Genomic DNA, 14,837 nt, shown 5'->3' with positions numbered 1-14,837 from the left:
CTGCAGTCGAGGAAGCCAAACCGTCCGGCGTGGCATGAAGACACCTGACATACTTATTTCTGCTTCACCCAGCTCAGCTCGCAGGCTGGTCCCAGCCAGAGGTCTGGGCTGTGCGGAGAAGCAGCGCCCGACGGCGCCGCACGGCGCTGCTCAGCGACTCCCATGCGCCCCGCGCAGTGCCTCCTCCCCCCATCGCTGCGCGCCGCCCTCCGGGGGCCGCTCCCGGCTGCCTTCCTCTTCCCGTTCCGCACTGCTGACTGCCGGGACTCGTAGTCCAGCTGCCCCCCACCGCCCACGGACCTCGAGCGGCGCGGCACCGCAGCCGGACCGCAGCCGGACCGCAGCCGGACCGCAGCCGGACCGGCGCACACACTCCAGGGGCGCTCCCGATTTTGCGCCGCGCTCCGGCTCCGCGCTCTGCTCCGCTCCCACCTGTTGCTCCGCGTCCCGATTCCGCCGCCCACCGAGTGGCATCGGCCCGGGTTGAGAGTTCGGTGAGAGTTGGAGTGGGAGCGGGCCGGGTCGGGCGCGCAGCGCGGCGGCGGGGGACGCGCACGTGGCTCCTTTTTTTTTTTTCCCTCTTTCCAAGTTTTACATTCCTTTGTGTGACGCGCGGTGGGACGGTGCAGTTGGGGTCGGGTCAAGGTTCCCCAGAACTCTCCGTAACTGTTCTCGTGCTCGGGGCGGTGCTGTGTAACTCTGCGGCTCACGTTTATCCAGTGAGCACTGCTCAGTATAGGGAGGTGCCCCATCCTCGCCCCATCCTCGCCCCCACCCCTTTCAGCGTCCCCATCAGCGCGGAGTAGGTTTGAATGGTTGACTTCCTATTTTGGGGCAATTAGAGGTTCAGGGGGAGAGGGTGGGAGGGAGACTTGGGGGCAGGCTGAGCATTGTGCCGTCCTGTGTGGCTCTGTCACCCCAAAGCTGCTCGCTGCAGGACCCTCCCTGTGCGCTACTGCTGGGCAATGGAGAAGGACCCTGCACTGCGGCTCCGTGTCTTTGACCTCAACTGCTGGTGGGTGCTGAGCCCGGCGGGGCTGTGGGTATGGAGACATCTGCCCTAGGAGGGCCACCTTCATGCCTGCTTCGTTGTGGGATCACACTGTTTTCACAGCCCAAACGGGGCAGGGCATTCAGCTGGGCTTTGACTTACCCCCTGTGCTCCTCATTCTCCCATGTGGAAAGAGTCCCCCACGTGCTCCCCAAGTGGGGATGCGCTGCTTCACCTTGCAGGTGGGGAAAGGCATCTTTGAGAAAGAGGCTCCCTGCACATCTCTGTTGTTCCCATTACCCTACCATCCCTCCCCCCCCTCCTCCAACCTGAGTTGCATCCTGCCCCATACCCTCTCCCCCCATTTTGGGTCCCCATGAGCCCTTATCCCCAGCCCCTCTCCATGGCTTAGGGCCATCCGTTACCTGAGCAAGAGGCGTCAGGAGCGCATCTGCCTCATTGGGGACCAGCTGTGCCGGGAGGGCTTCGACCTGGTCCTGCTGCAGGAGGTGAGCTCACTCATGAGCTGATTGTGCCAGGTCTCAGCCCATGTGCTGGGTGCACCTGGTCTCAGCCCATCTCTCTGTTCTGCAGATATGGAGTGAGAGTGACTACAGTGCCCTGAAGGCAAAGCTGGGTGGTTGCTGCCCCTTCTCCCATTATTTCCGAAGGTGAGAAGGGCTGGGACACTCCCTGGAGGGAGGGAGGTGGTTGTTCACTGTGCCCTCCTGCAGCGGTGTCATCGGCAGCGGCCTCTGCGTCTTCTCCAAGTTCCCCATCGTGGACACGCTGCTCTACCAGTACTCGCTCAATGGTTACCCCTATATGGTGAGCGGGGTGGGAAGGGCACGTGGCACCTACAGGGCGCTACTGAACTGTGCCAGTCCCTGACTCCTCCCTTCCCCTTTGGCAGTTGCAGCATGGGGACTGGTTCTGTGGCAAGTCTGTGGGTCTCGTCATTGTCAGGATTGCTGAGATCACCTTCAACATCTATGTCACCCATGTGAGCACCTGAAGGGGATGGGTGGCTGCACCCCTCCTTTGCTGACCCCTCTCTGTGGACTCTGCTAAAATGTGATGATTTAATATTGCATAGGGTGGGGGGACGGTGACCCCAGCTGGGCAGTGCAATGGAATGAAGGTCCCAGGTTGTCAATTGAAATAAGACAGAGCCATGGGACAAAAGCATTGCAGGGAGCCGTGGAGCAGGATAGGTGCTGCAGGGAGGGGATCATGGCTGCTTTGTCCCCTGGTTTTCCAGCTGCATGCTGAGTACAGCCGGGAGAAGGATGCCTACCTGCCCCACCGCGTAGTGCAAGCCTGGGAACTGGCACAGTTCATCCGGTGAGCACTCACAGTTTGCAGCCAGGACTATGGGAGGGGTGCATCAGTGGGATGCCCCATCCCCCAGGGCTGAAACAGAGGGCTGAGTCAGTCCTGTCCCTGCAGCCACACGGCGAAGGCAGCCGATGTGGTGCTGCTGGGGGGGGACCTCAACATGCACCCTGGAGATGTGGGCATCCGGCTTCTGCGTGGCTGGACGGGACTGCGGGATGCCTTCACTGAGGCCAAGCACTTTGAGGTGAGTGGCAGCTCAGCAAGGACCCTCCTGGCCCTGTGTACCCATCCTTGCCCAGGGTACAGCACAGGGCTCTTATTCCCAGGGCTGCGAGGACGGCTGCACCCTCGTTCCAAATAACTGCTTCACTGTCAAGTCGGAGCTGCAGCCCTTCCCGCTGGGCATCCGCATCGACTACATCCTCTACAAGGTGACAGAGTTCCTCTGTGCTGCACGTGGGGCGGAGGACAGCCAGTGACCCCACTGCCCCTTGCCCAGGCTGTCTCCAGCTTCACAGTGAGGTGTGAAGAGCTGAGGACCACCACAGGAACAGTCCCAGGAATGGACATCCCTTACTCAGACCACGAGGCTGTGATGGCAATGCTGTGCATCCAGAGGCTGGGACAGACAGCGGGTGTCACCATTGGCACAGCCAGTAAGGTTTGGGGACACCACTGGGGTCCTCTTGGCATGATCAGTAAGGTTTGGGGACACTAGTGGGATCCCCTTGGCATGGGTTTGAAGACACTGGTGGGGTCCTGCACGGGGATATTGCTGACCTCTGGGTTTGAGATGGGGAGGGTATTTTGGGGCACCCCTTGGAAGGGAGCTGATGGAAATATGCTGGATGGGGACCAAATGGGTGTGGATGGGTGTCACCCCCAAGCCCCTGTTCCAACAGTGCCGGCGCTGATGGAGGTGCTGAGTGAGGCACGGACAGAGGTGTGTGTGGGGCTGCTGGCAGCACGGCGGCAGCGTTATTCCTCAGGCAGGATGGCGGTGCTGGCCATGCTGCTGCTGCTGCTGCAGGCAGCAGGAGTGCTGGGTGTGCTGGGAGGGCTGGCAGCTGGGAAGCCCTTCCCTGCTCTCTCTTTCTCCCTGCTGGCCTTCCTTGCCCTTGCCATCCTTCTCCTTTCTGCTGGCCTCCACCTCTTCCACAGCATCGAGGTGAAGATGCTGCAGGGCACCAAGGAGCAGATGGAGATGGCTATGAGGGGGCTGCAGGAACAGCCCCTCCACCGCCACTAACCCAGACCCATCCTGACCCCTTTTTTAGTTGAATAAAATAAAAGAGGTGTTGTAACCCTTTGTGCTGCGTCAAGGAGGTTTTATTCCAGGGCAGGGGGTTGCAGCAGGGTGGGAAGTGCAGAACATCCCACACCCAGGACTCCCATACTGTAAGCTCCATATCACTGTGGAGAAGAGCTGTGCAGCAACTGGGAACTCTTTTAAAGGTCTACACAAAGGCACTGGAATTGCAGAAGCCCCAAAGGGCCAAAGAGGACATGCCCACCTGCACCGTTTGTCCTCAGTGTCACAGATAGTGCCAGCTCTGGGCAAAATCCACTAGGAGAGAAACATCCTCATCCCACAGCACATTGACCCTTGTATCCTGCGGTGGATGGGGACAGTGTGGAGGTGGCATCCAAAAGTGGAGATGCAGAGCTTCTGGCTCAGTCTGGTCTGGCCATTGGTGGCTCCATTTATAAAGCCAGATGTCAGGGGCTGGAGTGGACGCTCCTGTCTGGGATGGATGTCCTGTCCTTGATTAGGGTGGGTGTTCCCAGCTGGGATGGATGCTCTTGGTTGGGATGGATGTCTCAGAGTGGCTTCCAAGCACTGCTCCTGCTGCTGCCCCACCACATCTGGCACCAAGCTGCCACCTGCCCATGGTGGCTAAGGCCATATCTCATTGCCAGGAGCAAAGCCCTTGGGGTATGGTGGGCAGAGAGCTGTTACACACTGGGACTGAGGCACTGTCCTGAGGAAGGCAGTGGAGCAGCTTGAGCACGAGGGGTTTTGCAGGACCAAAAGCTTTCATTGCTGCCAGTTCTGCCTTGTGGCAGCAACCGCTTTGAAGGGGTCACATCTGTGGGATCTTGCAGCGAGAAAGACTCCAGTTCCCCTACAGGCCTTTTTCCTCCTCTGGCAAATCCTGGGCAGAACCATGCAACCCATGTATTTCATGTGCCCTGCAAATTTCATTTTCAAGCAAGCACAAGGCCAAGGCAAAATTCAGCTGGGCATGGGGGGCACTTCTCTGTGCTGCAGAACAGGGGTGCTCCTTGCTGTCACCCCCTCCATAGCAAGTGGGGTCTCAGCTTCACTATGGCAGCTGCCTGCAAAGCAGCTTGGGGTGATGCTCAGCCTGGAGGGGGGCACTGCTAGAGCCCCCCATCTCCCCTCAGAGGATCCTTCAGGGATGCAGCTCACTGAGCCGCTTCTCCTCCTGCATGTGGATGAGTGCGTCGCGCTTGTCTACCACCTTCAGCAGCTCTGCTAGGATCTGCTGCTCAGCTGCACGGTCCTCAGGGGTCTTCAGGGCTTCTGTGGGAGTAGGGGAGGCTGCAACATGGCTGGGGGTTGCCCACCAAACACAGCCCCCACCCCCAGTACACACAGATGCTTACCTTCTGTCTCTATGTACCAACGCAGCTCCTGGTTGAGCTGGCACTGCTGCTCCTCCAGCTTCAGCTCCTGCACCCTGCAGGGCAGAAATGGGGGGAAGTGAGCATAGGGCCAGGGGCCTGGGGGGGTGCCCATGCAGCATAACCCCCAGCCCTACGTGATCATGAGGTCCGACTCTTCCAACATGAGGCTGTTCTTCTTCTGCACCAGGTACAGCAACTGGTTCATCCACTGCGTCTTCTGCTCAGCTGGGCTGTCTGCAGGGCAGTGCAGAGTGAGTGGTATGAACCCCCTCCTTGGGCACGGAGGGTCCCCAAATACCAAGTCCTCACCGCTGTCCTCCCGAAGGTACTTCTCCAGCTTGATGCCCTGCTGCTCCAGGTCTCGGAATGTCACGTCAATCTCCTCCAGCCGCCGCTGGATGGCCTGCGGGGTGAGGAGGGGTAATGGTTGGCCAGTGCATCCCAGTGCATGAGTTAAGGACGGGGATGGGAACCTGGCCTCTACAGCAGGGCTCCTTACCTGGGCTGTGCAGAACCGTTTCATCTGTGCCTCCCGCGCATGGCGGTCCAGTGTGTGTTTCCAGGTGGGGTACTTCTCTGTGACCCCCAGTATCAGGTTCTGTGCAGGGACATGGGGAGGGTGAGGCAGAGCCATATCCGATGCCTTGATTTGGGACAGTGTGGGACCAATGGGTTTGCTGCTGCCTGAACGTACCGTCCCTCCCGTGATGCCCAGGTCCAAGCCTTCCTCTTCCTCCTCTTCCTCACTGTCACTCTCCTCCAGATCTGTGTCCCCCCAAAGCACAGAACAGCTGAGGCACAATGGGGCCCAACGGGGACCCTCAGCCCAGCTCAGCAGCCACCCACCTTCCTCCGTGGCTACTTCTTCTTCCTCCTCCTCCTCCTCCCAGGCCACCATGGCCTGTGGTGCCTGCAGCCGCACCCGTGCTGGCTTGGGGGGAGGCTCAGCCTCTGTGTCACCCATGAGGCTCAGTGAGGAAAGATGGAGCTTCTCCAGGTCTGAGAGGATGATCTTCCTCCTGCCGCCTCTCTCTTCAGCATCCTTCACTGCCTTTGGAGGCTCTGTGATGGGACCTTCGCTCTTCTCATCCTCCTCCAGTGTATCCTCCGGCCCCAAAGCAAGCAGCTCCTGCTCCACCACCTCACCAGCGCCTGTAGCATCCTGCACTTCACCAATGCCCACACCCTCCTCTACCTTGGGCTCGCTGGGTGGCTGTGGGGAAGCGGGTGGGGGTCCAGGCTCCTCCTGCTCAGGGGATGCACAGGGGCTCCCAGCATCCAAGAGCACATGGTCAGTGACAGCATCCTTAGGCCCGGAGGGGTAGCAGAGGACTGATGAGTGTCACACTTAAGCATTCCCTCCCACTATTAGACCCCATTCATGGCCACTTACCCCATCAGACAGCATGGAAGGTTTGTTTGAGAGCAGCGCTGGGGGCTCACCTGAGGGCAGCTCCATGCTAAGGGTGTTGGGGAAGTGAAGTGAGCAATAGAAGTGACCTGGGAGGACGGTGCAAACACACACGATGAGCAAGCAAAGAGAGTTGCCCACCCCCCTGGTTCCGGCCTCCAAACACACTCACCGTCTTCCTCGTTGAAGGCGTAGTCTCCTAGGCGCAGCGTGGCCCCACAGTGCCTGCACTGGAAGCAGCTGCGGTGGAAGAAGAGTCCCTCGGCGCTGGCCCGTTCCAGGATGTAGACGCGGTGTCCACAGAAGTAGCAGGCATCGCTGCTCTCTGGGCGAACCGATGTCTGTGGGAGGACAGCACAGGTTGGGGTGATGTGGGGTGACCCAACCTTTGAGGTTGGGTGGTGCTGGGGGCTCCTGTTGTAGAGGAGCTCAGTGTTGACACAGGGAGGGAGGGAACTGCACAGCCTGACTCAGGAAAACCAGTTGGGTCAGGAAATGCTGTGGGAGGAGCCGGGAGCCTGCAGGCTTCCGCTGACGTAGCCAGTGTGCCAGTCCTTGGCTTGGCCCCTTGTGCAAGAGGATTCCCTTCAGGCACAAGGTGAGGACCAACCTGCACAGGGTCCATGGTGGCAGCAGGTTGTGCATCGTGGTCATTATCCACAGTATCTTCAGATGGCACTGCATCAATCTAAGGGCACAGCAACAAGTAGGATTCAGCACCCCCCCCCAGGCTGCACCTCAAAGAGTGTCCTTTTGGTATTCAGCAGGCACCCACCTCTGTGCTGTGCCTGTTGCTCTTCTTGTCCTCAGCATCCTTCTGCTGCCAGTGAAAATATGGGACTCAGAGTTATGAGGTATGGCTGTTGGGAGCAGCGTGGGGTGATGAGGGGGGTCCTCACCTGAGTGCACTTGTGAGCCAGGATGCGGCTCTTCTGCAGCTTGCTGAGAAAGAGGATGGCCCCTTTGGTGCCACAGGGGGACAGCGGCTTCTTGCTGAGCTCCACTGATGCTGCACAGGGGGGATAGGAACACGTTGGAGATGTAAACGGGGAGCACCCAGCTGGCCCAAGGGGTTCTCAGGGTGGGATAACCCACCCCACAATTCACACCTGGAGGAGGAGGCTTGAATGCTTCATAGAACTGGCTGAGGTAGGTAATGAGCCCCAGGCGGTTGTGCTCGGCCATGGAGGCCATCTCAGCACTGGAGAGGATAGGCTGGATGCCCAGCTCCTGCTCTGCCACGTCCAGCATCAGCTGGTGGGTGCGTATGGGGTCCTGTGGGTCCATGGCATCAAAATCCCTGCCGAAAGGGTGGGATTTTGTCAGGGTGGGTGCTGTAGGGTGGGGGTGTTGGGGGCTGGGCACTTACACCAAATGGGGGCGGAATCGATGGATGAGGGCACAGAGAGCCAAACCACTGGTCCAGGAGGATGTGAAGTCAGTCACCTCCACCCCGTGATACCCATCTGTGCTATCCCGGCACCAGCGCAGCAGCTCCTTGTAGGTGTCTCCACAGACAGCTGGGAAGGCAGCAACACACGTATCCCCATCCCAAACCAAGGACAACCCCATAGAGATCTGCCTCCCATTGCATCATGCTTTAGGTAGGGACTTCATCATGCAGTGTCCCCCAGAGCTCAATTAATGGGATGAGGAAGCATCAGGAGGAGGGAAACAAACACCCCCAAAAGAAAGCAGTGGGATGGGAGATCCCCATGGGGGCTGTGTCATAGGGAATGGGATGGGGTTGCAGACATTGCTGGGAGGAGTGCAGCGCCTGTATGCTGGGGTTTCAGAATGAGGGGCTAGGGTGGGAAATCAGGACAGCTGCCACCCTGCTGTGGCCTGCAGGGACCATGGGGCCGCTCCTACCAGTGCTGAGCCTGTTGTCTATCTTCTTCTTGTGGTCCACCTCCACATTGCCCACAAGGTAGAAGTCTCGGACCTGTCAGGGGGGACATTCAGGTCACCAGCTGCATCCAACCAGTGCCATCAGAGCTGAAGCTGGCAAAGGAGACACCCAGACACCCCCTCCCCAGATACCATAGGGAATGCATCACACACGTCGGGGACCTACAGCTGTGATTTCACACCCCTGGGGAACAGAGGACCATGCCAGTTAGGCAGAGAACCATGTCAACTGGTGGCACACAACTGGTGTCACCTCATTGATGGGCACCAAGCTGGATGACTGCTGTCTCTACCACCCAAGCAGGACACCCCTTGGGCTGTGAAGTGGAGAGCTGATGCTCTGCACCTGTACTCTAGGCCAGTACCTGGCTGGGTGTGATAGCTTGCAGGTTGAGGTTGGGGTAGCGTGTGGTGGGGTCGATGCTGTACTGTGTGATGTTCTTGTTGGTGTTGTCTGGAGAGGTCTGCGACAGGCGCTGGTAGATGCTCTCCCTGGGCACAAGGGGATGGTGCTGGGTGTCACATCCACCCTCACACCTTGCCACCACACTGAGCATATGACTGTTCCAGGGTGGACTCTCACCTCTCTGCCAACACCTCCAGAGGAGGGGTCCTGGCCGCCCACCGTCGCACCATCCACGCTGCATCAAAGGCGGCCAGGAAGCCCCGAGCCACACCAGTGCCCAGAGGCCAGAAGGGCTGTGGAGAGGAAGGTAAAGGGTTGGAGAAAAGGATAGGGGTAGGTATGGGGATGGGGATGGATCTGTGTGGCCAGTTGGGATGGCTGGGAGGAGGTAGGGAGCAGCCAGGCTTTGATGGAGATGAAAGCAGGCAGAGGTGGCGAAGCGTGGGCAGAGGGAAAGACAGACATCTCCTCTCCAGCTCCATGGCTGCACAGAGGCTGCTGCATGCCAGGAGGAACTGGGCTGCATCCCAACCACCTTCAGTGGGTATGGAGAAGGGATAACCCACCCCCATCAAAGCATCCTGCTACCAGCAATTTGGGTATGTGTTCCTGGGGATAGGACAGCTATCTGGAGCAGTTGGAGCAACAAATGCACAGGGGTCAGGAAACTGAGGCACAGTGCTCACCTCCACCAGGCAATCGCCCACCAGCCCCAGCAATAGGCATGCTCCGTTGTGCTCCCGCACCAGTGCTGCATTCTCAGAGCGTGTCATACAGGTGAAGTCAAACATGTCGACATCTGGCTGGTTGCGATGGTTGAGGGCAAACTCCAGCTCAGGCAGGCAGTAGTTGGTGGAGAAGTTGGCAGCCTCCTTGGCATAGCTGAGCAGTGCATCCCTGTTCACGTTGTCTGGGGACAGGAGGCTCTCAATGTCCGCTTTGTCCTACAGGGATAGGTGGTTCAAACAGGCTGGGGGTGGCATTTGTCCCCATCCCAGTGGTGGGACAAGCCCACTTGCCTCACCTGCAGGATGACACCCTTTTTCAGCAAGCTCTGCTTCTTGGCTGTCATGACAAAGTAGTGTGTATCATCCTTGTAGTAGACGATGTTCTCCAGATCAATCCCTGGTGACAAGGAAGGAGCTGAGCTGAGCTACCAATGGTCCCCACCAATAGGATCACTGTGTGGGGATATGCACCCACCACAGGGTGTATATCTGGAGCAGAACCCATGAGCTTTATGGGGCCACCACATGTCCCCACCACTGTGGGGAGACATGTGGTGACGTGCACCCACGATAGGGTGCACAACTTAGCCCCCCCCCCACTGACCCAGGACCACTGACCTGTTTTGTTGTAGAGATTTTGGAAAAACTTCTGGTTGTAGATCCGGGCCACACCGCTGATCTCGGCCACCTCCACCTCCTCCCGACTGTGGCGGTTGATGAAATTGGCAGTGATGCCAATAGCCAGCTTGCCCCGCATCTCCTTCCGCCTGAAGCCTTCAGGGACAAACTTGCCTCCCCCAGCCGAGATGAGGACATCAAACTCATAGTGGCTGAGGGGAGAGGAGCTGGGCTGCAGCACAGCCCGCCAGCCGCCTGTGGGACAGGGGAGTCACTGGGGTCTGCTTGTGCCCCTAAGATGTCACCAACCCTACAGCCATGCCTTACCCTGTCCATCTGCTTTGCCTGTGGGGGGATGGAGGCCTTTAAACTGAACCTTGGTATGCACCTCCACACCCAGCAGTAGAGCCACCTTCAACAGGATGAGCTGCAGCTGCCGGATACCTGCAAGGGGACACGGGGAGCAAGGAGAGCTGCACTTTCTGCCCAGCTCTGGGGTGCACCCAAATCACTCACTGATGTGGTCCAGTGTGCCAGTGCAGAAGCGCCCGTAGAACTTCTTGGCACCCAGTGCCCGCAGATCATGGATGGTGAAGGGCCAGAGGTGCAGCACATTGTTACGGGAGAAGGAGTCACGCTTCTCCAGCAGCACCACACGGGCACCAAGCAGCGCCAGCTCGATGGCAGTGCGCAATCCGCAGGGACCAGCACCCACCACCAGACACTGCAGAGGGGACAGATGACATGATGTCCGCGTAATGCGACATCCCCACAATGTGATGTCCCCATGATGTGACATCCCTGCCATGTGTCATTCCCATGGTGCTACATCAGGCTCAAGGCTAATCTCACCCCTGATCTGCCCTAAACCTTTGCTCCATCCTTTCCCACTCCCCTCCTCCCTCCCCATGATGCAAACAGGGTGCCCTGTGGGGCGATCTCCACCTCCCCACAGGCTGAATGGCATCATGGCAATGGCAGCAGCTAAGCGCCAGGCGAGATAAGGTGCGCACGCTTCCTCTCTGCTGCAGATGGGGAAGTTTCGCTGGTAGCAGATTCAGTAATTAGACTGAACTTTGAACCGCTGCTGGGCAGGAAGTGACAGTGGCAGGGAGAGGCGACAGTGGGGAGATGAAGGACAGAATTGAGGTCCCCAGCCCCAGGGGGACACATGGCATTGGGTCACTATGTCCCTCCACCCTTTTGCAGTTCCCACAGTGGGGATAGAATGGACACTGCCAACCGAGCAGCACTGAGGTGGCTTCATGCCATGGGAGGGTACTGGGAGCTAAATATCACATCAAACCACTTCCAGACATTAAACCACATTGCCATCCCAATGGGCACATCCCACATCCTCCGCCAAGGACATCCCAATGGATGCTCCCACTCCATGGACACAGTCTGGGGACACAACCTCACATCCTACAGCCATCTGTACCTTGGTGCCAGCGCAGGCAGTGCCCTGATCATAGTCCTTGTGTCCTGCTTTCTTATCCAGCTTGCTCCACAGAGCCTTGGCACTCCAAAAGTTGAGGGCAGCCTTGAAGCTGTGGTAGAGCTGCAGCCCGTTGCCCTTCAGCCCCAGCTGATGACACAGCTCCTTAAAGCAGCTCAGTACCTCCTGGCACTGCTTGGCACGTATGAAGCGCTCAAACAGTGCATGGGCTGGGTCAGTCGGCTCCTCATCGGGTGCACTCATCCTGCAGGGACAACAGGGATAAGAGGAGGACCCCCAAGTGCCATCATCCAGTCCATCCCCATAGAGATGCTGCAGGACCTGGGGTCTGAGCATGAGGTATTTTGTGGCACAGGGTGCAGCAATCTCAGTGACGGTGATACTAGAATCAGGGCCCTTTCCGGCTGCACCCAGTGTCACTGTGCAGGGTGACGTCAGGGAAAGGGAAGGCTGCAGCTTCCTTTGTGCTGTGTGTACCTGCAGCGAGTGAGAGCACTGTTTTGGAGCAAAGCTACCACTTCCTTCCTCTTGTTTTTGGGGCCCCAGCTGCAGGGACAAACCACAGTGCCCCAAGAATGGTGAAACTACTGCTGTGCAACCAGTGCAGGACAGGAAGGGGCAGGACCCTGCTGCCCTGGTTTGAGAGCAGGATTTGCACTGCAACAGCCCAGCAAGGTAAAAGGGAAACAAAACATAATCAGATGACACACAGACAGCTCTGGCAGCACATGGGGAGGTTTCCATCAGAGCTGGGGTGTAGCACTCCCCCAGACCCTGCCCTTGCTCAGCACCTGTCCAATGCTCGCTCACGCATCTCCACACACCTCTCCCCAGACCTGGAGGCACCACGCTGCTGTCTCATGCCACGCATAGCACCAAGCTTTGCCCTTTCCACCCACCTCTGAACCATGGGGCTGGGGGATGCTTCCACCCTTGCAGGAGATGCAAGAAATCTCATACTGTTGCACTGCTCCTCAGCTGCTGTGCTCCCCTCTTTGAACACTGAGCTTTGCCTTTGAGCTGCACCCCAGCTCCCCAAAGCTCTCCAGCCTTACCAGTGGGAAACAATGAATTTGAAGAGCTTGGGGAAACTGAGGCATCCTGCCCACAGCCAGTGATGTGGGGCCAGGCCTGTGCTCCATGCCAGCGCAACATTCCACCGCAGTGCTTTGGCTCAGCAGGGAGGAGTCAGAGCAAGAAGCTGTGTTACTTTGAGTTTCTTACAGAAACGATGCTTATGCTGGTACTCTGTGTCCCCTTTGGTGTGCTTGAACCCCCCCACAACAACAGCTTTTAACAGTAGTCAGAACCACTCTGGCTGCTCAGCTCCTGCAGATTTGCTGCTAGGAAAGGGGGGCGAGGCACTTAGCCCCTGCCTCTGCACTCCCCAGATATAAGCACAAATGCTTTGCGCATTTCTTCTCTTACAGGTGGAGGGAGGATGTGGGTTTGTAGCCAGCCCTGACTCAGCCCAGGACAACTCTGGTTGGAGCAGCTGCAGAAACGAAGCATTTAGGGGAATGCATGCAGAACAACCCTGGAGTGGGGATGCCCAGTTGTGCTGATGGGGTTTCCCCTTGTCCTGATCCATGGGGATGCAGAGAGGAAGCAGCCCCAAGGGTTGCAGCACTGCTGGCAAGTTCACATCCTCCGGCACATGGAAATAGGGTGGGGAAAGACACAGAACAAATACAGGCTGGGAGGGTTTCCAGCAGCACAGCTTGGCAGCTGGGCCTCTCCCTCCTGCTGTGCATGCTCCCAGCACAGACTGGGATCAGCCCAGAGAGCCCATGGGCCAGTCTGCATGGGATCACCATCCAAGCAGGGTGTTCTCTGCCAAGGGTCTGTGAAAGTGGATATCAGACCCCCTTGGGATGCAGCAACCTTGTGCAGACCGTGGGAGGGTCTCAGCCACTCGCAGTGGAAGTGAGCACTTCTCTGGTGCGTTGTGGGTTTGTTCTGCACAAGGGATACATAAACCACATCCTGACCACATCGCCGAGAACTTATGATGAAGTCAACACTCAGGGGCATCTGAGCTCATGGGGCTCAGCCATGTCCCCTACTCAGCTCCAGCCCCTCAGGCTGCACAGAGGTCACTACAGCTAATGGAATGGGGACAGCTCTGTCCCTTGTCTGATGCTGTTTTGCACTGGTAGTGCAACCAAGAAGCTGCTCTTGCTTGGGCTGGGGATGAGATGGCTGCAGGCAAAAATAACCAAGTATCCTCTCCTCTGAGCTCCCACTGCCTGAGGGGGTGTTGGCTGGGGTAGGATGCCCAGCAGTGCTGCTTTGCAGCAGATGTGCCCTGGAGGGACCACAGACTTGCAAACCCCAAGTTCAATTGGAAAAAAACCCGGGGGCTCCTGCACACCAACTGAGCATCTTCCCCCCACACCGAGCAAGGTGCCAGGATAGGGATAAGCCTCTCCCTTTGCAAAGCTCTTCCTGCTCTGTTCCACCTGGTACTGGGAGCACTGGTGGGACTGGCAAAAGAGTGCAGGATGAGGGAACTACTCCCTTTTCCCTTAGTCTTGGTGGGAGCAGAATGTAGGGGTTAGCAAAGTGAAGACCAACGGGAGACCCATGCAGCTTAGCATCTCAAAGAAACCCCCGGGGCTCAGCAGCTTGCACTGCAAAAAACTGGAGCTATATTTCCGGTGGCACTCGCACAATGCCGTCCCCCTTTCACCCACATTCTCCTTGGAGCAGGACACGGAGCTGGGGGGGCGGGAGGACAGGGGGGTGACCCCTACATCCCCCCCCACCTGGTATGCTCTGCCCATCCCCTCCCGCTCACCTTCAGGTCTGCGCGGTTGGGGAACGGCGCAGGGATGGGGCTGGATGAGGGCTGAAAGGGGCTTCGGCCGCCCGGTTCAATTCCTCCCGGCTCCTCTCCTTCTGATTCTGTTCCTTTCCTCTCTTCTCGACTCTTTTCCTGCTGGAAGGCGGTGCTGGGATCCCAGCAGAGGGGGCAGGGCTGTCTCCGGGTCTGCCCCGTTTTGCCCTGCCACAAATTGTGCTGCAATCGTGGTTTTGGAGAGCGGTGATGAAACAAAGTGCTTTGCTTCTTGTGCTGTGCTTCCTCCCCGCCCCCAGAAATAGAGCCCAGCAGACAGGTCCTGCCCCGGGCGGCAGAGATTCGCTCAGCCTCGGTCTCTAAATGAGCCAACAGTGTCCCCAAGCAGTGCCGCACTCGTGGAAAATTTTGGGGCAGCACTTCCACCTTAACTGAAGGTCCGTGGGGGGATGGAGCTGCCCACTCCCTAAAGAGTGATCCCGGCTGGGTGGATTTTAGGATTTCCCAGCAATGAGCTCCTCGG

At 58.2% G+C, this 14,837-nt stretch overlaps 2 protein-coding genes across 15 annotated transcripts; one reads left to right on the top strand and one right to left on the bottom strand.

The window, feature by feature from the left end:
* Positions 1-249: 249 nt before the first annotated feature.
* SMPD2 (sphingomyelin phosphodiesterase 2) lies at positions 250-3,638 on the top strand. 9 transcript variants are annotated; one of them, XM_015884766.3, is made up of 12 exons: positions 250-494; positions 938-1,015; positions 1,404-1,500; positions 1,586-1,662; positions 1,726-1,819; positions 1,905-1,994; positions 2,253-2,335; positions 2,441-2,573; positions 2,656-2,760; positions 2,829-2,985; positions 3,232-3,272; positions 3,491-3,638. In XM_015884766.3, the coding sequence occupies exons 2-12, from the start codon at positions 966-968 to the stop codon at positions 3,608-3,610; spliced, it is 1,047 nt and encodes a 348-aa protein (XP_015740252.1). In that variant the 5' UTR covers positions 250-494; positions 938-965; the 3' UTR covers positions 3,611-3,638. The 9 variants fall into 9 exon arrangements, with proteins under 9 accessions (XP_015740252.1, XP_085383172.1, XP_085383173.1 ...); XM_085527046.1 differs by having other exon boundaries at positions 938-1,233; XM_085527047.1 differs by having other exon boundaries at positions 925-1,015.
* Positions 3,637-14,605, bottom strand: MICAL1 (microtubule associated monooxygenase, calponin and LIM domain containing 1). Of its 6 annotated transcripts, none has more exons than XM_085527014.1 (24): positions 14,315-14,605; positions 11,497-11,758; positions 10,572-10,779; positions 10,383-10,499; positions 10,056-10,310; positions 9,734-9,834; positions 9,396-9,653; positions 8,887-9,002; positions 8,669-8,795; positions 8,265-8,337; positions 7,762-7,912; positions 7,502-7,692; positions 7,292-7,401; positions 7,168-7,209; positions 7,003-7,080; positions 6,565-6,733; positions 6,375-6,481; positions 5,828-6,287; positions 5,676-5,746; positions 5,481-5,579; positions 5,291-5,384; positions 5,116-5,215; positions 4,961-5,034; positions 3,637-4,895 (listed from the first exon to the last, which is right to left on the bottom strand). In XM_085527014.1, exons 2-24 carry the CDS (start codon positions 11,755-11,757, stop codon positions 4,747-4,749), a joined length of 3,411 nt encoding a protein of 1,136 aa, XP_085383140.1. In that variant the 5' UTR covers position 11,758; positions 14,315-14,605; the 3' UTR covers positions 3,637-4,746. The 6 variants fall into 6 exon arrangements, with proteins under 6 accessions (XP_085383140.1, XP_085383141.1, XP_085383139.1 ...); XM_085527015.1 differs by having other exon boundaries at positions 3,637-4,877; XM_085527013.1 differs by having other exon boundaries at positions 7,168-7,212; positions 14,315-14,593.
* Between the last annotated feature and the right edge of the window lie 232 nt (positions 14,606-14,837).

The sequence above is a fragment of the Coturnix japonica genome, chromosome 38 (genome assembly GCF_054131305.1).
Source record: "Coturnix japonica strain WE chromosome 38, WE-NBRP24, whole genome shotgun sequence".
Lineage (NCBI taxonomy): Eukaryota > Metazoa > Chordata > Aves > Galliformes > Phasianidae > Coturnix > Coturnix japonica.
Note: the sequence above shows the minus strand (reverse complement) of the source record. Positions and strands in the feature narration are given on the sequence as shown.

Coding starts and splice junctions, on each gene's coding strand:
- SMPD2 (XM_085527045.1), top strand. CDS start 1,046: ATGGAGACATCTGCCCTAGGAGGGCCACCTTCATGCCTGCTTCGTTGT. Junction 2,336..2,440: donor GAACTGGCACAGTTCATCCG/GTGAGCACTCAC, acceptor CTGTCCCTGCAG/CCACACGGCGAAGGCAGCCG. Junction 2,574..2,655: donor CTGAGGCCAAGCACTTTGAG/GTGAGTGGCAGC, acceptor TCTTATTCCCAG/GGCTGCGAGGACGGCTGCAC.
- MICAL1 (XM_085527013.1), bottom strand. CDS start 11,757: ATGAGTGCACCCGATGAGGAGCCGACTGACCCAGCCCATGCACTGTTT. Junction 7,913..8,264: donor AGACAACAGGCTCAGCACTG/GTAGGAGCGGCC, acceptor CTGCCTTCCCAG/CTGTCTGTGGAGACACCTAC. Junction 5,747..5,827: donor AGAAGTAGCCACGGAGGAAG/GTGGGTGGCTGC, acceptor GGGGGGACACAG/ATCTGGAGGAGAGTGACAGT.